This window comes from Malania oleifera, chromosome 13, assembly GCF_029873635.1.
Source record: "Malania oleifera isolate guangnan ecotype guangnan chromosome 13, ASM2987363v1, whole genome shotgun sequence".
NCBI lineage: Eukaryota > Viridiplantae > Streptophyta > Magnoliopsida > Santalales > Ximeniaceae > Malania > Malania oleifera.
This window is the reverse complement of record NC_080429.1, coordinates 74,291,587-74,316,821: the sequence shown is the minus strand read 5'-3', so window position 1 is coordinate 74,316,821 and position 25,235 is coordinate 74,291,587. Positions and strand designations below refer to the sequence as shown.

The following is a 25,235-nucleotide window of genomic DNA, read 5'->3' as shown; positions in this document are numbered from 1 at the left end:
CCCCCACTTAGGTCTCCTAACGACATCGCAACTAATGAGTTGATCCCTCTTTTTATCTCGAGTGCTAGATCATAAGAAAATTCTCTTATAAGCCTCTCTAGCACACTAGCTACCCTTATAGGAACTCTAAAGGGGGACAAAAATAAGTAGGGATATTAGAAAGAAAAGCTTTACTAAGAGTAAGACAACCCTCGAAGGACAATAGCCCTCTTCCGCCCCTTTAATATCTTATCCACTCTCTTAGCTATTGGATCCTAGGAAATTGAAATAGGATCAGCCCTTAAAGGAAGACTTGAGTAAGACAAAGGCCAAGCCAAAGAATCAAAACTAGCTAAAGCCTTGAAACCTTCCCAAACACCATGATTTGTATTAATATTTGCTACCCCAATCTTTGCTATGCTGATCAGCTTGATCTTCAACCCTAAAACATTCTGAAAATTCTAAATGAACTAAGAATTTTTCAAAATTTCAGAACACCATTCTCAAGAAAAAATGTAGTATCATGTGCAAATTGAAGGTGAGATGCCTCTGCCTCCTTCCTATTTGCCATTAGACCTCTTATCACTCCCAAATTCTGAGCATGAGTAATCAGTCTACTTTACCCAAAAAAATGCCAATGTAAACATAAAAGGAAAAAAAGGATCCTCTTTGCCTCAACTCTTGGAGTCACGGGCCGAACAACACTAGTTATAGCACAATAGCTTAAGAGTTGAAAGTATACTTCGGTTTCACCACTTGAATAGTTTCACAACCATCGAATGCAAATTCAGCAAAAGAAGTAAGCAAACGTAAAAGCAAATGAGAGTCACAAGATAAACTATAAAGCAGCAAAATTATTATTCACACCTTCGTAGGTAACATGTGTTTGGTGAGGGAAACAAGTAGGCTAAATATGTTTGCAAATCGCTAGTGATTTTCATAATGACTGATGAGCACTCACCCTTTAAAGAGTTTTTTGTGTTGTTCTAGCTCTAGCACTAAGGAAATATCAAATGTACCGAGGAGTCGTACTTCTATATTTGACTAAGACATTATTCTATTCAAAGAATAAAACCTACACTCCTATTCACATTATGGTTAACCATCTGATGTACACAAGACAAGCAGTTGCAAGCAAGCATAATGCCCTGAAGGCTCATGAGATTCTCCTCTACTTATGTGGTCGATGTTCTTTTGATTTTGACGCTCAGTACTCTTCAACTTTTTCCATGAACGGTTCCATTTCTTCCATTGATATCCAACTAATTTCTTAATATTGGAGGCCATTCCACTTCACTGAGAACTTATGCCATTACGTCCTTGATGATGTGAATTCTATGTCTACAAGGATTTCTTCAACTTCTTGTTTGTTGAGTTGTGATATCTTCAATGGTGCTATAGTAGACTGAGCGATGAATAGTTTGAGGTAGTTGACATGAAACACAGAAAACACGTTCATCCAAGTCGAAGAATCAACTTCGTAAGAGACCTTCCCCAATTTTGGCCAAGATGGGGATTGGTATTTCGTATTTGCGAAGTAGTCTCCTAGCTCGACCTTGTAGTGGCTTACTTTGTTTTTGATGGCATTTAACATACACAAGTCACCCTGTTAAAGTGCAATGGTCTTCTTCTAGATATGCCCACTTCTTCATCCACTTGGAAGCTTTCTCGAGTTAAGCTTGGGCAATCTCTGCATTTTGTCTCCATTATTAGGTGAAGATGTACACTCTTGGATTCTTTCCTTCGTATGGCTCATCCATTGTGTGCGATAACCATGACTGTTGGTTTGTCACAAGCTCAAAGGACTCTTGTTGTTTGTTGAGTTCTTTTGGCCCTTGAAGTATTTGAGTCACATCGAGTAGTTGCGCCCAATTCTTTTGGTTGCCGTGATGAATTGGTGTAATTACTCCTCTAGTAGCCCATTGAATCTCTCTATTTGCTCATTCATCTGCGAGTGATCGCTCGAAGAGATGTTAAGCTATGAATAGAGGATTTTGAGAAGTTGTCTAAAAGTTTCCTTGTGAATCTTGTGTCTAATTCTCTATAGTGTGTTGGGGAACACCCCTCTTCATGATGTGCTTGAAGAACAACTGTGCTTTCTCCTTTGCCACAACTCACAAGTATACCCTATTACCTTTCATTCTTGATTCTGGGCGGGTTGGTGACAAAGTCAAGTGAGACACTTTCCCATGGTTTTGTTGGTACTTGAAGAGGCACCAACAACTTTGCGATCTTATTCCACTCAACCTTGTTTTACGAGCAGGTGAGACAAATTCGGTATACTCAACCATCTCTGTTGACTTAACTGGACTTTTCAATCCTGTTTTGATGATAACAAAATGAAGAGCACTTTAACATATAATGTTAAGTGATGCGTTTTAGGTAAAAGAACTCTCAAGGTTGATAAATTGAAGCTCAATGTTAATCTAGTGAAAGCGCCTCAGAATATTGAAGGCAATGAATAACAAATGAAGAAGCTTAAGGGCAAGCAAACTCAAAGTCAAAAGTGAACCTCAAAAGGCTGAAGGAGGCTGAAGGATTTAAGAAGACCATAATTAGAAGAACTGTTGTAAGTACTTCAAAACCAAATGTCATTTAGATATGTGAAGCTCTTATAAAAACAAAAGAAACTAAGAAACACTTTGTTTTAAAGAGCTTAAAACATGTTTTTGAAATTAAAGTAACAAAGGTCTTAAAGGAAGGAAAGTGTTCAAAATAAAAATTGAATTTCTGATAAGCAGTGCGCCTGACAGATGACTGTCTGTCTATGGACAGACGACTGGCAAGTTAAAGGGTTTAATAAAAGTATTTTGGGTTTAAATTTTAACTATGACAGATGACTGCCATGTCATGGCAGACGACTGCCACATGGAGCAAATTTTAAATCTCAAAGGGAAGCTTCTTTTAAAATTTTGAATTTCAAAATTTAATCAACAATTTAATGTTTTTTCAAAGTTTACCTAATTTGATATGGACAACATCTTTCAAAGTTTTGAATTTCAAAATTTAATCAACAATTTAATGTTTTTTCAAAGTTTACCTAATTTGATATGGACAACATCTTTCAAAGTTTTGAATTTCAAAATTTAATCAACAATTTAATATTTTTTCAAAGTTTACCTAATTTAATATGGACAACATCTTTCAAAATTTTGAATTTCAAAATTTAGTCAACAATTTTAATGTTTTTTCAAAGTTTACCTAATTTGATGTGAATGTTGATCTTTCAAAATTTTGAAATTCAAAATTAAATGTTTTTTCAAAGTTTACCTAATTTGATGTAGAAGTTGATCTTTTAAATTGCCTATAAATACCTCTTTGGGTAATGAAAAAATACAATACTAGAAAACACAAGAAAAGAGAGAAATCAGACAAAATTTGAAATTCATCTTGTGCTGAAATTCTTCTGAAGCTCTTCTTTGCTCACATCTTTTGCTGGAGAGGAATTCTACAACTTTGGTAGATTGAAAAAATCAAAGTTCGGTTCTGGGTTGCAATTCCATTTCTCTTTTAAACGAACCATTGAATTTATATTATATTCTTGTAGATTGTGACGATTCTAGGTTTGCTGGATCGTTGGCTAGGCAAGGGATTATCGCTTAGAGAGGTGCTGCTCTAGCCTTCTGAAGGAGTGTATAAAGGTATTGTTCCACCTGGTAAAGGAAGAGGTTTAGTGAATCCTTTGGTGATTTTGCCAAAGGCGAGGACGTAGGCTGTGTTGAAGCCGAACCTCGTAAAATCCTGTGTCTCACTCTCTCTTTCCCTTACTCTTTATTTTCAGTATATTTATATTGCGTGGATGGTTTAAATTTGAAATCATATACACTACGTTTATTTGGAAATCAAACAAACTTAAAGTTTAATTTTGATTTGGGTTGCGGAAACCGAAAGGGAGTACGTTGGTTAAACCATACTTTGCGGAAACCATACGGGAGTACGTTACTTGGTTAAAACACCTAAAGAAAATTAACTAAGAGTTTATTTGAATTTTGAATTTTGGGAGGAGTGTGAATGTGTGGTTGTAAATCATATGAAAGAAGCAAATTTATTTTAACAAGCATATCATTCAACTACAAGGCTTGATTCATATTTATAAGGCATACATAAACAAACAACCATCCTAATTTCTTACTACTGTATATCTTAATTTTGGTTTCTTTGTTTGCCTTCAAATTGTGTTTGGTTAGTTTGGATAGTGTGATTAATTGAAAGGTTGATTGGTGATTTAGTTGTTTAAGTGCTTGTGTTGTTGAATATAAAAAAGAAACCAAGTTATTGTGTGTTTGACAAATTAAACAAACAAGTAAAAGAATTAGATAAATAATAAAAGAAGTTAAGTATTTTTAAAAGGGATTAAAAAGAAAGTTTTTAAATTCCCAATTCACCCCCCTCTTGGGAAGCTATCCTAATTTCAATCTCATTACAAATGACGCATGTGTGGCTAGTTGTACCTATGCTTTATTGATGCCAAAGTCCGATGCCATCTTGAGCGGCCTCCCCATGTGGTGTCATGAAACTCTCGTAACATTGTCTTCCTTTGTCTCCAACTCAAGGCACAAAGTGCTGATTACCATGTTTCAACAACAATCCATCCTTTATTGATAATTGGTGTGCTTTGCCCTCTTCCACCAACTTCATGAGGTTTTGGGGAATTGGATCTTTGACAAGGTTTTCCTTAAAGTGTTGTCATGGTAAACCTTACTTAATGTCAAGTGTGTTACAAGTTGTGAGGCTGCCAACTTGGTCTTCTTGCTTGGTGCATCTGTGACGATTCATCCTTCCTGCCTTTGCAGAAGAGATAAATTAAACTCCGTTAGAAATTCTTGCTAGCGGGCCTATTTAGGGGATAATTACGATTGCGAAAAGAAATGATTGATAGTTGAATAACCTATTTGTCACCACAAACTTAAGCCTAAGTAGGTAATGCTGCCACATGCTTGTACTTCCGCTCTGCGTCACTAAGCTTATGACTAGCATATGAAATAAGATGCCCGTCCGATAACCAAAATCTACCAAAGGCATAATTTGATGCATTTGTTTGTTTTTAAAAGGACTTTATGATGTTTGGAAGCAAGTACTAGATCTTGTGTCATGGCTTCTTTCAAGTTGTCAAAGGCTTTCTGGCACTCCTCTTTAGCTCCACCTATAACCTCTCCTTAGCAATTGTGTCAATGGGGCAATCCTCCTCAAGTACACTTCCACGAACTTGTGATATTAGTTGGCGAGTCCAAGAAAGGAATGTAGCTCCTTGATTGATGTCTTCCAATTTTGAATAGCTTTCACCTTTTCCATATCCATCCAGATACGACCTTGTTCAACCACATGACCAAGGAATTTGATGCTATTTATGTGAAAAACCACTTCTCTTTCTTCACATAAAGGTTGTTTCCTTTAGTCCATTGAACACCTTTTGTAGATGCTCTTCATGTTCCATTAGAGTAGAACTGTCATCTAGGCATACCATGACAAGCTTGTTGAGGTAGTCATAAAACACCTAATTCATCAGTGTGCAAAAAGTTGCTGGCTTATTCATCAATTCGAAGGGCATCACCAAGAATTCATATGCCTCATAATGTATTATGAAGTTGTCTTTGGCTCATCACCATCTACTATTCTCACTTGATAGTAGCTTGACTGCAAGTCAAGTTTGGTGAAGTACTTGACTTAGTTGATCAAACAAATAAGCAATCAGTGGAGTTGTTTACTTGTTGCACACATTCACTTTGTTTAGTGCATGTTAGTCTACACACATTTGCATGCTCCCATCATATTTCCTTTGAAATAACACCGGTGCTCTAAATGGCGCTTTTGGAAGGACGTATATAAGTTGCTTCCAAGAACTCATCAAGTTGCTTCCTCGACTCTGCTAACATTGGAGGCGCCATTTGATATTGCCCTTTAGTAGGAGGCTTCGCCTTTGGTAACAACTTGATCTCATACTCTACACCTAGCTGTGGGCACACGTTTTGTGGTATCTTATTAGACATTACAACTTTATACTCCTCCAGTACATCTTGGATGGAACCTGCTCATGTTCTACTTCTTCACCCACCATCCATTTAGCTGCTTTGTTGGGAAGAACTTCTCGTTGTCCCCTTTCTTTGCAACGACTAGCACCATGTAAGGGTGATATTCCATCAGGAAAAGGGAACCCACAAATGATATCGGTACCACCTTAGCCTCCTTTAAGAATTTTAGTCCAAGTATCACTTGAAAATTATCCATCGGAATGACTCTAAAATTCGCATGTGCCGCCCACCGTTTAGGCTTTGCATTGACTTGATAGGCTACTAGAGTAGGCTAAGCTGCGGAATTAACTGCTTTCATGCGTGCCGAGTCTTTCTCTATGTTTAGGTAGGTCGCTGTGCTTCCCTTTATGAGACAAAGTTATAAGTAGCCCTGATGTACACCATAAAACAGGAGCTTTTCTCTTTGATTCATAGTACACAAACATTAACCCTTTTTGTCTTCCTTTCTAACGCGTTGAATAACCGCATTGCTCCCATCCTCGGGATTCCTCATCAACATATTCTAGCCCTTGTGTCCCTTCCACGATGGAAACTTTTGAGGCATTAAGCGATGGCTTAGGGCAATTAGAAACATTGTGAGGGCCTCAATACAAGAAGAACACCAACTTACCCTTACAACTAGATGTGTTGAAAGACCGAGATGACTAAGCTGCCTTTGAAGTTAATGCCTTGGTGTTGGCTCCCCTACTTTTGGGTTTGCTCTTCTTGAAAGACTTTCCACTGTTTCCATCCCACGTGCCACTCTCTTTGGACATGGTGGAACTCTTTCCAGCATAGTCAGTCAAGTGTGCCTCAGCAATTGGTGAAGTAGGCAAGGTTTTTTTTGATAACAAAAGAAGATATATCTTTGATAAAGAGAAGGTACAATGTGCAGGAACAAGGAGTAGAACAAAAAAAAAAAAAAGGAAAGGGAAAAAAAAAAAAACACAAAATAAACCTAAACAATTTTAGCCAAGGAATCCCCTTTACAAACCCCTTCCACCATAGTTTGTTGAGCTCTTCAAATTTGCTATTTCCCTTTACCACTTCATTGTTCAACTTTTACCACCATCCATACGCACTTCATTTCCTATAATGTCACTCAATTTTAAATCCATTTTATCTATAGGATTTTGTGCTTCTAAATCCTTCTTAGGAATCTCCACCATAGATGTAGGTAGAATTCCATCCCTGCACTGTAACTTGTTCACCAACCCATCATTATAAAAAATAGAAATAGCCAAACCTTCTAATGGGGGAGGATGAACATATGATAAATTCTGTATTTCCTCGCAGGAATTAGAATGTACCCGTATTGTTCTCGAATCTCGTCCAATAGGAACCATCCACCACAATCAAACTTGCTAATGTCATCACTTTTTGAATCTGAAAAAATCCCCCCATTTCTTTACCATCTTTCCTTTGCTGATATCATTACTTTACATCCAGTCTTCTTCTTAGCATTTGGGGGTCTTCCATAATACTTAAATCTCCTTTAGAATTTCTCTTTAGTAACTTTGGCACTGACCTGAAATTTCTTTGTTTTCTTCAAAAACCTTCTTCATTTTAGCACCCATACAAGCCTCCATGCTGCGAAGATAAACCTAATTACCATAAAATCTATTGGCAGTAAGACGATGATCAACAGATTTCTCCCCAAACCCAGTTTCTTCTTTTTTATTCTTTTCCACACCACCTTGTAATACATCTTCGAATCTTCACACGATTTAACAACACCATCTTGTTTCGAAACTAAGCTGCTAGAATTTTGAATTTGTTGGTCATTCTGACTCAAATCTTGGGAATTTGGATGCTGGATTTGGATTCCAAATTTCCAATATGAGGATTTTTAGAGTCCTCCATGCCTATACTCATTTTCTGATATCCAGGAGCAAAGTTTTGGACCTGCCTTTTTACCCAGAACCAATAAGGAGCTACTCGAGTCACTATTACTGTACACTTGGGCCTGAATACCATATCGACCCTTCCGCTGGAACCCATATCAAGATACCCCTCCTTTGGATCCATAGAATCAGACTTTACAAGATATTGGGTTTGTTCAAATAACTGGACCAATTTAGTCGAAAAAGAAAAGCCTCCTTTTTCAATTACTTGGGCTAGGTCCAAAAGAGTAACATACAGCCTGATCCAATTCTTTTTGCAGCCTCCTCCTAGAAAACTATCCTAGTCGCCTCTGATATGTTTGCAACGCCATTTGAGAGCCTAGAATCCTTCACACTTTGGTTGATTGATTCTAATCGATTTGCAATGGCCCTAGGATTGTTTAGATGCAACGCATCTCCACACTGATGACATAATCCTTCTTTTCCAGCCAACATACCATGATTTCCAGGATAAAATTGGCTACTGCATCCTCTCTTTCCCTCCATTTGCCTTCCAGCACTACTTGACTCAATGACCATTGGTGCGAAGAACTGTTAGCACCATCACCTCCTGAATCCTCATGAAAAACCTTTGCTATCTTGCAAAGATTTGCCACCCATCACCTTCAGCACCTCTAGGAATAAACATTGACATTTCTTTCACTTCCAACCCAACCCTAATTCCAAATACTTTCCCACCTTTGTCCTCCTTATTGACATCTAGTACTTCATGAATTCCTGCCAAAATTATGAATTCCCCTTTGCATCTGACTGAAAGAAGACAAACCATCAGCAAACCAGACCCCCGCTTCTCTAGAAAACCTAACCCACCTGTTTGAGAGACGTTACTCTTGACCACAAGCAAAAACCGATTCTCCCCATTCTTGTCTATTGCAGATTGAAGGATTTACCTTTGATTTGAATTGATCGTTCAACATAATCTACCGTGAGAAAATCCATACGATTGAACATGTGAAGGGGAAATGAATCGTATTGCAAAAGGGATAGGAAGAGAGAGGAGAGAGCGAGATATCTCTCTCACTCAAGGATTGTGATTTGAACTCATCGGTGAACTTTAGCCATTGCCCGTGGTTTCAATCCTTAAATGAATTAGAACAACTTGTCTTTCCTTGACATGTCCCGAATATTCAACATTAAAGTAGAGAATTGTTTCACATACTCTCTTACTGTAATAGTGTGCTTAAGATCCCTCAATTTACACCAAGTACTCTTAACATTTTTAAGAAAGAATTGGGCCTTGATCTCTCTTTTCAAGTCTTCCTAACTATCAAATTGCGCACCATCCATTCTGAATCATATTGTACTTGGTCCGCCACCATAGGTACCATCACCACTCAATTGCATAGTTTCCATAAATACTTTTGCCTCCACCAAATTAGTATTCACCACACAAAAGTATTGTTTCATGTCAAATAAGAAGTTCTCCAACTCCTTAGCATCATGGGCGCCCCTATAGCTTTGGGTTTTGGAACTGTTTTTTTTTCCATACCCTACCACTGTAGAGTTGGAATTCCCGACAGCATGAACCATCATGTTCATCTTGGCGGGCTCACCCATCTAGTTTTGTGGTGCTTCTATCGTAGCACGGAATTACTTGGACAATTCCACAATGGAATCCTATTGATATTTTTGTGATCCCTCCAATACATTAACATGTTCAACTAGTTGGGCTATCTCTACAGCTACATTGTTGGTTGTTTTAGCCTACACCTCTAGCGTTTCACTTCTCTTGGTATTAGTGTGCGGCATCGTTCTCTTATAGACACTTCACACAATCCCATGATGCGAAGGCAGTTGAATCATAAAGCAATTAACCAAGCTTTGATACCAACTGTCATGGGTTGAACACTTCACACCTTGTGAAGGGCTGTGTTACACTAGTTTTAGCACACTAGCTTAACTAGTTTGCCAAAAATATGCCTCAGTTTCATAGCATGAGCAAATCTACAACCATCGAATGCAAATGAAATGGAAGTAGTAAGCAAACATGAAAGCAAAAGAGACTCGCACAAAAAATTGTAAAGCAACACAATTCATTATTCATAGCTCCGCATGCAACACGTGTATATAGAGAGGGAGGCAAGTAGGCTAAACACATTTAAAATGACCAGTGAATTTTACAATGATTGATGAACACTTATCCTCCCCTAAAGAGTTTTCTATGTTATTTTAGCTCTTATACTAGGAAACATCAAATTGACTGAGGAGTCATACTCTCATTTTTGACTGAGGCATTATCCTACTCAAAGAATAAAACCTACACTATTATTCACATGATGGTTCTCCATACCATATGCACTAGGCAAGTGGTTGCAGGCAAGAATAATGCCTTGATCCCCTGGGAAGCTCTAAACCACTCCCTAGGTGTCCTTTCACAATTAAATCATATTTGTTGAAGATAAACATCCTTAATTATTTCCTTGAAGCACACCGAAATGATTCTTACCCAACAAGCGGTTGCAAGAAAGAATAATGCCTTGAACCCCTGAGAAGCTCTAAGCCACTCCCTATGCTTTCCTTTCACAATTAAAATCCATATTTGTTGAAGATAAACATCCTTAATCATTTCCTTGAAACTCACCCAAAATGATTCTTTTCAACACCTTATCCTAAAAAGACCTAGTCACTATAACATTGGCTTTTTCAAAATACAATTTTAAAATGACACGCTTACACTCATCCTCTTGACATCTTCAACCACCTTATTATCCACATCTCTTCATCTAAAATTGCTTTCATCTTCACTGAAAGTAGATTGAGCTAAGGTCACTATATCCCCCAAAACCTGAAAGCGAGTCCAACAACAGCTTCATTAATAGCAAGGGATATCCCTCCAACAGCTAAACCTTTGTTGGTATCTTGTAAAGGCTAATAATAGACTAGTAGGCTTAAAATCTCTTGCGCATCTTGATTGTTCCTTGCTAGGAATGAGGGTAATAAAGGTAGAATCCACACTATTGCCCACACCCTGTTATGATTGAACTCATTGAAAACCCTCGTATATCCTTTTGAATGACTGAAAAAGTCAATTTTAAAACCATTAGGTCTTGCAGTTTTTTTTTTTTACTGTATCAAATTGTCCCGTTAACTTCCTCAACAAGAAAAGGCCTCTTTAATCAAAGAGCTTTAACTCCCCTCCCCCTTCCCCAAAAAAATGGGACTCTAATTGGGTCCTATCATCAATGTATGCTGATGGTCCTCAATATATTATTTTCTATAAAAAATCATAATCACTTTGCCCATTTGCTAATGATCTCTCGCAATACTACCTAAATCTATCTCCAACTCTTATAAAGTTTTTCCTTCAACTCCCATTGGTCACCCTATGAAACAATTGGAGTTACAATCCCCCTCATTTACGCAAGTTACCCTTGATATTTGCTGCCAACTAGTATCCTCCTTCAAAAGATTCTGCTCCAAATGATTACTAAGAAGGGTCCTTCTATATTTATCATCCTCACCCAACAACCCACACTTCTTGAACCTATCCAAACTTTAAATGTCAGTAAGGATTTCTTTTTCTTTTCTCTTTAATTTTTCCAAAATCCTCTTTATTCCACATTTTCCTAGTATCTTTTTCATGAAAGTCAGATTTTTCATAAATATGAAACCCTCCCAACCTTGGAAAAAGACCTTCTCTTTACTCCTTGAGTCCTTGACAAACTCTTAGAGTGAAGGATGCAACGATGCATGCCAAATCTGAAATATGCTTCATCTAGAACCTCCTAAACTTCGTTAGAAAAAATCTTGCCCAAACACTGGTAAACAAAAATCTATCAATACAAAAAGAAGCCTACCTAATTTATTTATTTATTTTTGGTTTTTTTGATAGAAAAAGAAATTATATTAATGAGAGATGAATTTACAAGAGGGAGAATGAGACATCTCCCAAAGAATATTTGGAACAAACCAGAAAAAAACAACTAAAACCTACAGAAAAAGGAGAAAAATAAGCAAGCCAGCACATTCCTCCAACCTTTTTGAATCTCTTGGAAACTATTTCCTCTAAAAAGCCCAACTCCAACGTACCATGTCACGGGCTAAGCTTGTTCAGGGCATTATGCTTGCCTATGACCGCTTATCTCGTGTGTTTGGGATGGGTTTCCATCATGTAAATACTAGTGTAGGGTTATTTTCTAGTATTTCTTTCATTGTAAGCCAAATAAGGCAGTATGACTCCTCGGTCACTTTGATGTTTCCTAGTGCTAGAGTGAGAATGGCCTAGAAAGCTCTTTAGGGGGAGGGTGAGTGTTCATCAATCATTGTAAAACTCACTAGCAATTGTCAACGTGCTTAGCCTATTTGCCTCCCTCGCTAAGTACAACATGTCAACGGAGGATTTGTTAATGAATTACGTTTGCTTCGATATTTACTGCTTGGTTGCCACGGCTTTCATGAATTGATTATAATTTCCGCTGCTATCTGATTGAATGTTAATGAAAGTGTTCCGTGGATGAATGTTGGTAAACAAAAGGCTGGCTAGTTAAGCAAGAGTGCTTTAGCTAGCGCCGCACGGCCCTTCACAACGGTGTGAAAAAGGCGGACCGTGACATTTGGTATCAGAGCTAAGTCGGTGACACTTGGTGAGAGCCCAAGGTTGAGTTGCTACGTGTATTCGATTGCCTTCGTTATTGGATTTGGGAAGCTTTGGTAGTTGACCATGGCACCAAACACTGCTGAGAGACTTGGTGCACTGGAAGCACAGGTTGAAGAGACAACCAACAATATGGCCAACGAGATGGCCCAACTGAGGGGACTTGTTGATGAGGTGATGGGATCACAGCAACATCAAGCAAGTTTGACAAGTGAAATGTCAGAGGACTTTCACCACACTGTGGAAACTTTGCAGGCCCGGATGGCTGATCTAGATGCAAAGGTGAATCTGATGGTTCTTGCTATGGGGAACTCCAACACTCCGGGAGTTAGCAAGACCAAGGTGCCAGAACCCAGGACATATGGGGGTGCCCGAGATGCCAAGGAGTTAGAGAACTTCTTGTTTGATGTGGAGCAGTACTTTCGCGTTGTGAGGATGGCCTCAGAACAGGCAAAGGTGGATACTGCGACCATGTACTTGGTTGGTGATGCCAAACTGTGGTGGCGTACCAAGTACAGAGAAATTGAAAATGGAAGCTGTGTGATTGATAGTTGGGCAGACTTGAGGAGAGAGCTCAAGGCCCAATTCTTTCCTGAGAACGTTGAGTATAATGCAAGGAGAAAACTGAGAGATCTCAAGCATACGGGGTCAATCAGTGACTATGTGAAACAATTTTCTGCTTTAATGTTGGATATTCGGGATATGTCGGAGAAGGACAAGTTGTTCTATTTTCTAGAGGGGATGAAACCGTGGGCAAGAACTGAACTTCATAGACAAAGGGTTCAAGACTTGTCAACTGCACAAGCGGCTGCAGAACGCTTGACAGACTACGCTGGTGATGAGACCGCTTCGTCCAAACGGTTTGGCGGAGAGGGAAACGGTGGAAAGTCTTTCAAGAATGGCAAACCCAAGAGTGGGGGAGCCGACCCTAATTCATCAACCTCACAGGAAGCTTCGTCGTCTCGAGGGTTCAACACACCCAATGGAAAGGGGAAAAGTAAAATTGAGTGTTTCTTGTGTCGAGGTCCTCATCGAGTTTTTGAGTGCCCTCACAAAGCATCACTTAATGCCTTACAGGCTTCCATTGTAGAACAGGCAGTGGAAGACGATGGGGAAGAGGATGAAGCCCCGAGGGTGGGTTCAGTGCGGTTAGTGAACGCATTGGAAAAGCAGGCCAAAATACCGAAAGTTACACGAGCAAAAGGGTTAATGTTTGTGGACTTGAGGATAAATGGGAAGAGTACTCGCGCTATGGTGGATACGGGAGCTACTCATAATTTTGTTTCGCAGTTGGAAGCAGGAAGACTCAACTTATCCTTAGAGAAGGATACAGGACGCGTGAAAGCAGTTAACTCTGTAGCCCAGCCTACTCTGGGAGTAGCCAAGCAAGTGGTGATAAAGCTTGGACAGTGGGAAGGTCACGCGAATTTCACAGCGGTGCCATTGGATGACTATCCAGTCATTCTAGGAATGGAGTTCCTAATGGGAACGAGGGCAGTGCTGATGCCTTCGGCTGGTTCCCTGTGTCTGATGGGAGATCACTCGTGCATGGTGCAAGTCGTTGCAACGAAAGGAGACGAAGGGAAGTCCCTTTCAGCCATACAACTCAATGAAGGATTGGGTCAGGGTGAGCAGACACGTCTAGCCACGGTGGTGGTAGACAAAGAAGTAGGCCAAGAGCTGGAGCCTACAACCATCCAAGCGGTGTTGGATGAGGATAAGGAGGTGTTGCCGGATAAGCTGCCTCAAAATTTGCTTTCACGACGGACTGTGGAGCAAGAGATCAAGTTGTTATCAGGAGTGAAACCACCTGCTAAAAGGCCATGTTGGATTGCGCCTAGAGAGATAGTAGAGTTGGGGAAACAGCTTGATGAAGTGGAAGCGGGATGTGTTCGCCCTTCCAAAACACCGTTGGGAGTATCGGTGTCGTTTCAGAGGAAACATGAAGAGCATCTACGGAAGGTGTTCGACAGGCTGAAGGGAAACAGTCTGAATGTAAAGAAGGAGAATTTCTCTTTCGCTCGGTGGAGCAACAAATTCCTTGGTCAAGTCGTTGAACAAGGTCGTATCCGGAGGGGTATGGAGAAGGTAAGGAGGATTCAAGAACGGAAGATCCCCACAACAGTGAAGGAGTTGAGTTCCTTTCTTGGCCTTACTAGTTACTGCAGGAAGTTCGTTAAGGGGTATTCGCGGAGAATGACTCCAATGACAGGACTACTGGGGAGGTATTATTGGCCGCACACGCGGGATGATGTGGTTGATTATACCAAAACTTGTCTCACTTGCCAACAAGACAAGGGGGAGCGGAAGAAGTATGGTACTTTCATGGCCGCACCAAAGTACTGTTCGGCAGAGGGGACGACACAATTGTTCCTTGTGACTGTTGTGAAACATTGGGGTTTTCCCCAAGTTATTATTTGTGACCAAGATTTAATGTTCGCTGACAACTTCTTAACAGAGTTTTTCAGGATATTCAGGTCACACCTTGACATCTCTTCGAGTTATCATCGACAGACAGACGAACAGATGAAGAGATTCAGAGAGCTGCTAGATGAGTACTTGTGCCATTTTGTCAACGACAACCAGAAGAATGGCGTGCAACTACTTGATGTGGCTCCATTCTGTGGCAACGCCCAAAGGCGCTCAACTATCAACAAGAGCCCTATTGAGCTTGTTACAGACCAGCTGCCGCTGTTACCTCACACAGTGGGCGAGCCGTACAGACGAAAGAGTCCTAAGGCGTACATCTTCACCAGTGAAGGGAGACAGAATGCAGACTTTGCCCAAGCCTATCTGGAGAAAGCTTCTAAGCAGATGAAGAAATGGGCAGAACAGGAGAGAAGACCGCAGTTTCATGTCAACTTCCTCAAGCCATTCAACGCCAACACCAACAACCTGAGCAGGAGTCAGTCAAACAGCGTAGAGTTGAAGACAGTGCCACCTGACAGACATGATGTTGAAGAGATCCTTGCAGACAGAATGTTCATATCCTCAAGGAAGAAGCGGCAGAAGTTCCTAGTGGAGTGGAAATGCCTTGATGACAAAGAAATCAGCTGGATTTTGCGGAAGATATTCAACTGTTCGTGGACAACTTTGAAGTGTACCTACCGCCAAAAGTCTACGAGGACGTCGACCGCATAAGTGGGGGAGAATGTCACGGGCTAAGCTTGTTCAGGGCATTATGCTTGCCTATGACCGCTTATCTCGTGTGTTTGGGATGGGTTTCCATCATGTAAATACTAGTGTAGGGTTATTTTCTAGTATTTCTTTCATTGTAAGCCAAATAAGGCAGTATGACTCCTCGGTCACTTTGATGTTTCCTAGTGCTAGAGTGAGAATGGCCTAGAAAGCTCTTTAGGGGGAGGGTGAGTGTTCATCAATCATTGTAAAACTCACTAGCAATTGTCAACGTGCTTAGCCTATTTGCCTCCCTCGCTAAGTACAACATGTCAACGGAGGATTTGTTAATGAATTACGTTTGCTTCGATATTTACTGCTTGGTTGCCACGGCTTTCATGAATTGATTATAATTTCCGCTGCTATCTGATTGAATGTTAATGAAAGTGTTCCGTGGATGAATGTTGGTAAACAAAAGGCTGGCTAGTTAAGCAAGAGTGCTTTAGCTAGCGCCGCACGGCCCTTCACAACGGTGTGAAAAAGGCGGACCGTGACATACCACAGTGATGCTAAATACTCGATCTTATCCTAGACTAGCTCCCAAATTAATTTTTTCCCCAAAGAATATCCATACATTACATTCCATCCATATCCGCCATAAAACTTCAAATAGACCACATCTCTATAAGGCTGCCCTATCCTTCTTTCTATCAGTACGTTGAAAAGAAATGTCTAGTAAGTCTTCCACTGATACAGGGCATACCCAACTCTCCTCCATAATACCAAACAGATTATTCCAAGGCCCCCAAGCAAAATCACAATGCAAAAGGAGATGAGAAGCTGTCTCAGAGTCCTTGAGACAGAGCACACAAACATTGGGAGAAAGCGCCTTCGAAGGTTTTCTAATTTGCAACAAGTTGTTAGTATTTGTTTTATTAAGTACAGCCAACCTAGTGAAAGTCTTGATTTGTGAGGGATCCTTGGTAGACTTCGCAAAATGGATAAAAATCTATTAATCTGAACCGAATATGACCTGCTTAAACTGACTCATAACCGATCCGTACATTAAATGAGTTGAATATGGTTTAAACTTTTTTTATCTACCTCTAAATGAGTCGATTGGCAGATTTAGGATTTTATCCGATGGATATACCTATCCGCTAACAACTAATATTTAAATTCATTGATAATCCCATATTCCCATGCTTATAGGCATCAGTTCAATTGGCATAAGCTCTATTGACCAAGGCCTAGTTCACTCCCAACTCTTGCACTACTGCATGCGTCTTTGGGTCTGCCCTATGCCCACATTCAAACTCAAGCCTAAATACTCATTTTCTCGTGATCAAAACAAAAGCCTCTTAATTAAAAAAAAATTTATAATTTTGTGATTAGTTATTAAATGTTTAATGAAAAAAAGGGTAGCTTGGTGCACAAAGCTCGTGTGTATGTGGGGTCTAGGGAAGGGGCGGACCACAATGGGTCTATAGTATGTAGCCTTACCTTGCATTTTTGCAAGAGGCTATTTCCACGTCTCGAATCCGTTATTATCAAATTATAATTTTAAAAATAACTTTAGTTATTATGTTATAAAATAAATTGTTCATTGGATGGTAAAAAAAATTATTAGGGATGGGAATGGCAGATTATCCACAATCCACCATGGATTATTCGACTCGAACCGCTATAAATACGCAACTTAAATGAGTTGGATATGGCTTGTAATATCCTCATTCGATAGTCTGCCTAATCTGCCACGGATTATTCGACCTAATCTGCTTAGCCAGGTCTACGCCTTGGCCTTCCATATTATAGGAAGAGCGGAATTGAATAATTAGAAGAGATCAAGAATTCAAAAAAAGATTTACAAGAATACACTGTTAACTTATCCAAGGACCAAGAGCGAACATCCCTCCTCAATGAAAGATTACTTTCGTCCAATAAAGTTAACAAAGAAGACAAATCCTCCTATTGAACTCCACCTAAGTGAAATGCCCATTGTTCAAGGGAATATCCCTTAGTTCGAAGTCAAAACTTCCTTATGCTACTAGTCACCCTAGTCCCTCCCAACCTACTGCTCGAAATCCACCCTACTACCCATGTGCACTGCAAGGAAAAAAAACACTAGCTACTCTTCAAATAAGGAAGTCCTTATATAATAGAGGGGATCCATAAATAAATGTTAACCACCACCCCACAAAACCCCTCATTTCTACCAAATTTGTCAAAGAAAAGGACCGTGCCATACACTTCCTAAGCGAAGCTACCCCTTGTATCCCAAACCACAAGCTGTCATTCTGACGCTCTTGAAGAAGGGAAAGAAACCCAATCTTTGAAACCTAATATCTGAAATGCTGTTAACTTTGAAAGCATCCACTTTTTCTAACTTATATTCTTGTAAAGATGGAACATCAAGACTAGCCCTATTGACTAACTCCTTGAGCAATATCCGCTTACCACCGTCCCTTAATCCCCGCATATTCCATGAAAGAGTCCTTGTTTAATCCTACTAATGGCACCCAAACTCCTAGAAATTGTTCTTTTGAGGTAATAAGAATTTTCTAAATTTCCCTGCATTATTGGATTATATGAGGAAGAATAGTGGTTTCTTATTTTTCTTCTGCATAAGCTAGGTATTTTTTTTTTCTCCCATTCATTATTTGTCTCCTTATGCACCCCTCCCTGGGAAAAAATGGATGTTGCAGAATCCTTGGCATTTCTACTAGTCATATTCAAGATAACTTTGATGGAGAGGCCTCTGATTCCATAAAGCATCCATCGCAATATGCACGGAACCTTTTGGAATATTGTTGTTTCAGGGCACTTGCTCTGTGTACACAAGTAGTAGGTCATTTGGCTGACAGGAAGTTCCGGCGTCTAACTTATGATATGATGCTAGCTTGGGAAGCTCCAGCTGCTTCAAGTCAACCCTTGCTAACTGTAAGTTCTATTTATTTTTTTGGAGGAAACATGCTTATTCAGATACACTTCATTGTTGTTGGAGCTGTAGTGGCTGTCTCTGCACCTTTCCTGATCCTGCCTCCCCTATGTGTTTGTGCATATGCTTGTATGCATTATGAGGCTGCAATATTGGCAACTTTTTTACTAAAAGATGTTCCTTATGTGGCCATATCCTAAATACCTTAGTGTTTGGATGCTTCATGTTGGTCTCTGTGCTTGTTGTTTTCATTATTGTAGGTGGATGAGGATGCTACTGTTGGGATAGAGGCCTTTTCTCGAATTGCTCCAGCAGTTCCTGTCATTGCCAATGTGATTATAAGTGATAATCTTTTTGAGATGCTTACAGCATCAACTGGTGGTCGGCTTTACTTTTCTGTCTATGAGAAGTATCTTACTGCATTAGAAAGGTTAGTAAATTTTTCTTACCTTATTTTCCTTTTCTTTGGCCCTTCCTTTTGTGGAGCTGAATTTATCAAGTAATTGATAGCTTACTTTACTTCTTTTGTAGTTTATTTATCTAATATAAGTCCATTACATGTGCTGGCCCTTTGGTTCATATGGCATTGCATGGGGATTGCGTATTTTGAACATTTATGGCTTGTTTGGTTTGCAAAATAGCTATCCCTGGAATAAGATGGAATATGGTGAAAATTTTGGGAATGTAGGTGATAGCTATTCCTTGTATGTTTCTTATTATATCATTCAAGATTTAATAAGAAAGGAACAGACATTTCCAATGGTGAAATTTGAAAATAGTTATTCCTTATCTATTCCTTGTTATGGACTCATAAAAGGTTTCACATTTGTTATTTGCTTTATGGTATTAACATAATTTTTTGTGTAACTGATTGTAATTAAACTATTATAAATAATTTCTTCCTAGGAATAGGCATTTTGCAAATCAAATGTAGGGTTAGTGCTCATAAGAGTATTTGAAGTAAGTATGAGTTTTAAATTTTTTATATTGTCAATATTCTTATAACCAATATTATATTATCTTCATCTCCTTAACTATTAATACTTTTCTGTCAATTTTTTTTTTTTTATTGAACACAACTTATGTGGTATTCCAAAATATCATTATTAAGGATTTGGATTATATATATATATATATATATATATGTATATATATTAGGCAAGAGAGTTTACTGCTTGGACGAAATAATTTCGTGCATTGCAATGCTGTTTAATGAACTATTGAACAGCTTTAATTGATCAATAAGAGCAGTCAAGGCGTTTCTTAGGAATCAGGATGCATCATGGCATTGGCTAATAAAAGACACATTTTTTTAATATTATTTGGGTACAGGATATAATATTAACTACATTTGGTTGATTATGAAATGTCTTGGGACTGCATTGTTTTTAGACATTGCATTAAACAATTGTCTAGGATGGTGCATGAGAAATTTATTTGAAGAATATGGTGTGACATTAAGATTTTAAACTCCTCTCAGATCAGCATTTCTAACAAATAAAAGATCCTCCTTGGCCCTGCTTTTGTTTTGGGGATCCACCTTGTGAACTTGAAGAGTGGGACAATATGATTTCCATTTAGATAACAAATTGGCTTTCTTAATGGTATGAGGGGTGGCCAATCCACAATGGCTTTTACCTTGGAATGGTCTACCTTAATTCCCAGTGAACGAGACTTCATATCCCAAGAACAAAACTCTATGTCATAAAATGGTTTTAAAAAGGGGTAGCGGGTAGCATAGCGTAATGGTAATGGGTGTAGTGGGAAGTGCAAGTAGTGGATGTTACATAATAGGAATCAGATGTGACGATTGTGAATTTTTGTCAAGGACACACAATTTTATGTATACTAGTGTGAGTCATGTGCGTTGCACATGGGGTCACATCTTACATATTAATATATTATTAAATTCGAAAAGTAAGGTGTAGTCCCAAGGGGGGGTGAATTGGGTTTTAAAAGTTTCTTTTAACTCCTTTTATAAATTCTCAACTTATTGTAAGTTTAGTACTCAAACAAGGATAATTTGAATTACAATATCAGTTAGAAATCAATATTCAGTTTTAAAACTTTAAGAATGAGTAAATCAACTTGATCTTGCAGTAATATCAATTAACACCCAACCAATTTAACCAATAAATTGATTCAACCAACACAAACCAATGATTCACAATGTAAAACTTTCAGCTTTTGAATAATTCAATCCTCTCAACAAGATAACCAAAACAAGATTCACACTAAAGAATGAATTCAGCAAAGCTTCTGAGATTCAGTGATTGAGTAACTCAAAGTAGAGTTTGATAAAAGCTCTGTTTTAATGAAGCACAATTGAAAATTCCAACACTCTTCCAAAACTCAGATTTTAAATAAACTTTCAATTATTGAGTCTTGGGTGTTAATCAATCAACGTACTCCCTTATGATTTCCGCAAAAAGTATTGATCAACCAACGTACTTCCGTTTGGTTTTCGCAATCCCAAAGTCAAATTAATTTTTGGTTTATTTAATATTAAATCCACACAATTTATAGAATTGAAATAAACAACCACAAAGTTATATATGTGCAGAAAAGTAAAGAGAGTTTAGGGAAAGAAAGTGAGACCGAGTTTTTTACGAGATTCAACTTATACCCAGCCTACGTCCTCGCCTTAGGTAAGAGCACCTAAGGAGTCCACTATAGTGTTCCTTTATGGGTGGAACAAACTGTTACAATCCCTCTTTTAAGGTAGAGCCCCCTCTCCAAGCGATACCCCACGCTCGGTCTAACAACGATTCAAGAACCTGAACTGTATACAAAATAAGAAACAAATATTGGTGTACAAAGACACTCTCAAAAGAGGAGATTAATACAATTGAAATCTATATACTTCAATCAAAATTACAATATGGAAAGATAGAGCTCAAGAAGATATCACCGTAAGTCTTCTTTCTAGGTTGAAATAATTAGGAGTAGGCTTAGAATTTTTGTGAGAAATTCACAGCAAAACTCAGTAGTGAAACACAGAAATTTATTGCCCAAGAGAGCTTTGAGAGAATTTGGAGTTTTGAGAAGAAGAAAGCTTGATTGCTGTATTTTCTTGGTGTGTTTAATCCTTAGCCTTGGGGGGTTATTTATAGATGAGAAATCAAGTCTATTTCGTGTTCCCCAAGTGACTTGAAGTGTTTCCTAAGTTTATAAAAAGTTTGGAGCCCAAGAAATCACTTTTGAAACCTTTTATTAGCTGTTAAAAAATAGCCGTTATGAGGTTCAGGCGCCTGAACTCATCGGGTCAGTCGCCTGAAGTTGAAATTCAGTGTATTTTTGAAGTCAGTACAAGGTCAGGCGCCTAAAGTGGTTCTGTCTGTTGTTTAGGCGCCTGATCAGTCGCTTGAAGTGCTGTCAGCTTCGACCACCCTTCAGTATTTTTGTCATTAATTTTTCTGCACAACTCCAAATTAGACGTTCTTGGTATCAACAGAAAGCTGAGAAAAAATCCAGCAACTTTCATGTTGAACACTTTTTATGATAAGGAGGTTTTGATAGAGAAAAATATACATCAATGTGGATATAGAAAAAATAACATAATTTGGAAAATCCTGGTTGGGTGTTTTTCATTCCAAAAATAATTTTAACCATTTTGAAATAACTTTTGATCTTATAAAAATATTTTCCAAGTATTTTAAAAGATATTTAGGTCCAAGTAATTAACCTAAGAGCTTCATGAATTCATATTGAAATCGCTTGAAGTACTTACATAAAGACTTCTTAAGACTTTGACATTTTAAGCACTTAAGTCTTCATGCTTTTCCATCTCTTGAGTCTATCTTGACTTCCAACTTCAATTCACTTTAAGCTTTATCAAATTATCTTTGAATCCATGTTTTAATACTATAAGCTTTATGAAATCTTCTTTCTTTGGAGTATAAGCTTTCAATAGTCATTGTGTGCACTTGACCTTTTATTCACATACTAGAGTCTTGAAATATCATCATTTAACCAAATATGTTAAGTTCCTCTGATTTGTTATCATCAAAACAAGATTTTAAGCCTTGTAAAGCCAAAAAAATTAATAATTTATTGTGCTTAAAACAAATTGTTATTATTATTATTATAGGTTATACACATGCTTTAACAGGAATACTTCAAAATAGAAGTTGGAAATTAAATTATGAAATGGTTATGTCACCAAGATATGGTGCAAAGTTTAATGGTCTAATCAAACTTGGAACTTGGTTATATGTCACTTTTCAATGATGATTTTTCTTTTAAGTTAAGCCTTGTATAATCCAAGCTTTCTTGATTTGTGGCCAACAATGCCATTCTTGTATTCATTTGTTTCAATGTTATAGTCGTCAATAAGCTCATAAACTCTTCTTTAAGATTTTCCGTTTCAACTAGTTCAATATCCTAAAATTTGGATTAAGTAGCTTTCCATATATTGAACAAGGAGAAATTTTCTTCTTATATTTGAATTGGCTATCTTGAATCTTGTAGGCTATGGAGGCATCCCTTTTCATTTTAGTATAGATTTATCCTTCTTAATTTCTAAAAAGGGAATGACTAATCCTAATATCTTTGGAGTCCTTAGTTTGTGAACTAGGCTTTTTATCTAGGTACCCATACTTTCTTGGGTCCGGGTGGTTTAACAAGAGTTGATTCTTTTATTCTCCAAACTTGTCTGATTTTTGTACCCTTTCTTTTTAATGGACATTCAAACTTAATGTGTCCTTTCTCCTTACATAGAAAACATGTGGTATGTGTGTAAGCATTTGAGGAGGTGCTAGCATAATCTTTGGAGGCTTTTGCAAAGTATAATGTAGAGGTTCTTTTTCCTTGTATTCTCAACTCCATTGAATCCTATACCTTCTTTATTCAAGGACATTCTTTGTGCGTGAATCATTTTATCAAGATTTTCTTTTCCTCTAGTGAGGTTGTAAATTATTTTATTTTGATCCTCAATTTTCTTTTCAAGGCAAAGTATTTCTAAATTTTTAATTCCTTTGTAGTTAGCTTGTAGCCTTACTAGTTCTTTCGTCATCTGATTTATTTTGCTTTCAAGTTCATCAATGACTAGGTCTTTTTTTTTTTTTCAATCGAAGCTTGAGATCTTAAATCTTCTAGTTCTTTCATCATCTTTTCATTCTTGCTTTCTAATCTCTTGATTTTTAGATCCTTTTCTCTTTCAGCAAGATTTTTATATTCTAATTCTTTTATCTCAGCTTCATTCTTATTTTTCAATGAAGTATATCATTTAGTTACTTTAACTAAAATCTTATGAGCTTTGAATAGTTCCTTTTGTAGTTCTTCATAAGATGGCATACTCTCATCATTGGATTCATTAGATGAATCATCACTATAATCATTAAATGATTTGGATGAGGAGCTTTGTTCTTCATCATCGTCCCATGCCATAAAGCAAGCAACCTCTTGGTCACTTTATTTACTATCTGAATCTCTTGTACTGATATTATCCCATGTAGTGGCTTTCATTGCCCTTTTTTTTTTTGGAGTTTTTCTTAAGTTGTGGACAATCCAGTTTTATGTGTCCAACTTTCTTACAATTATAACATGTTGGAAGTTCAGCCTTTGTTTTCTTCTTACTGATTTCCTTTTTTCATCTTCATCTGAGTTTGAGTTCCGGATTTTTCTTGTATATTTATTCTTCTTTCTAAGGATTTTTGCAAGTTTCTTGGTTATGAAAGCTATTTCATTTACATCCATCTCTTCTTCATCTTCATCACTAGAGCTTTCACTTGAGGCTTTAAATGCAATGGATTCCTTGTTTTTAGATTTTCCACTTCTTTTGTTTATTGCCATCTCATAAGTGAGTAGAGAACCTATTAATTCATCTAGGGAGGTGTTTTTCAAATTTATTCCTTCAATTATTGCAGTGGCCTTAGGTTCCCAAATCAGTGGAAGTCCTCTAAGAATTTTTCGAATCATTTCATAAGTTGAGTAATTCTCTCCTAAGGCATTGAGAGAGCTTATTATATGGGTGAATCCAGTGTACATACTAGTAATGGTTTCATCTGGATTCATCTTGAAGGTCTCATACTCGCTTATGAGCATGTTGATTCTATTATCTTTAACATCAACCATTCTTTCATAGGTTACCTCTAGTTTATCCCATATTTCTTTAGCTGATTTACATGTCATGACCCTATTGAATTCATTTACATCATGAGTATAATATAAAGCATTCATAGCACTTGAATTTAATTTATGGTCAATGTCAGTCAACTCTTTTTCCTCTTTAGGTATTTCTTTGTTATCTATGTTTTTGGTAGGGACAAGGTCACCATGTATGACAATTTTCCAAGCTTTCCAATCTATGGCTTGCAGGTATATCTTCATTCGTTGTTTCCAAAAAGTATAGTTGTCTCTGCAAAAGAGAGGTTTATATGAGGATTGACCCTCAGCAAAGGGAGCTACGCCTAGGTGTGCCATAAAGATCTTTATATAACTTCTAATTAAGATTTTCTATAATTTAGCTTTGATACCAATTGAAAAGTAAAGTGTAGTTCCAAGAGGGGGGGGGGGGGAATTGGGTTTTAAAAGTTTCTTTTAATTCCTTTTATAGATTCTCAACTTATTGTAAGTTTAGTACTCAAACAAGGATAATTTGAATTACAATATCAGTTAGAAATCAATATTCACTTTTAAAACTTTAAGAATGAGTAAATCAACTTGATCTTGCAGTAATGTCAATTAACACCTAA

General features: G+C 37.8%; 1 protein-coding gene across 7 annotated transcripts in view; it reads left to right on the top strand.

The window, feature by feature from the left end:
- Positions 1-25,235, top strand: part of LOC131146351 (uncharacterized) — a 52,973-nt gene that overhangs the window by 2,132 nt on the left and 25,606 nt on the right. For all 7 annotated transcript variants that reach the window (XM_058095919.1, XM_058095925.1, XM_058095921.1 and 4 more), the window contains 2 exons: positions 18,308-18,542; positions 18,801-18,970. In XM_058095919.1, coding sequence (XP_057951902.1) covers positions 18,308-18,542; positions 18,801-18,970 — 405 coding nt within the window. The remainder of the gene's footprint in view (positions 1-18,307; positions 18,543-18,800; positions 18,971-25,235) is intronic.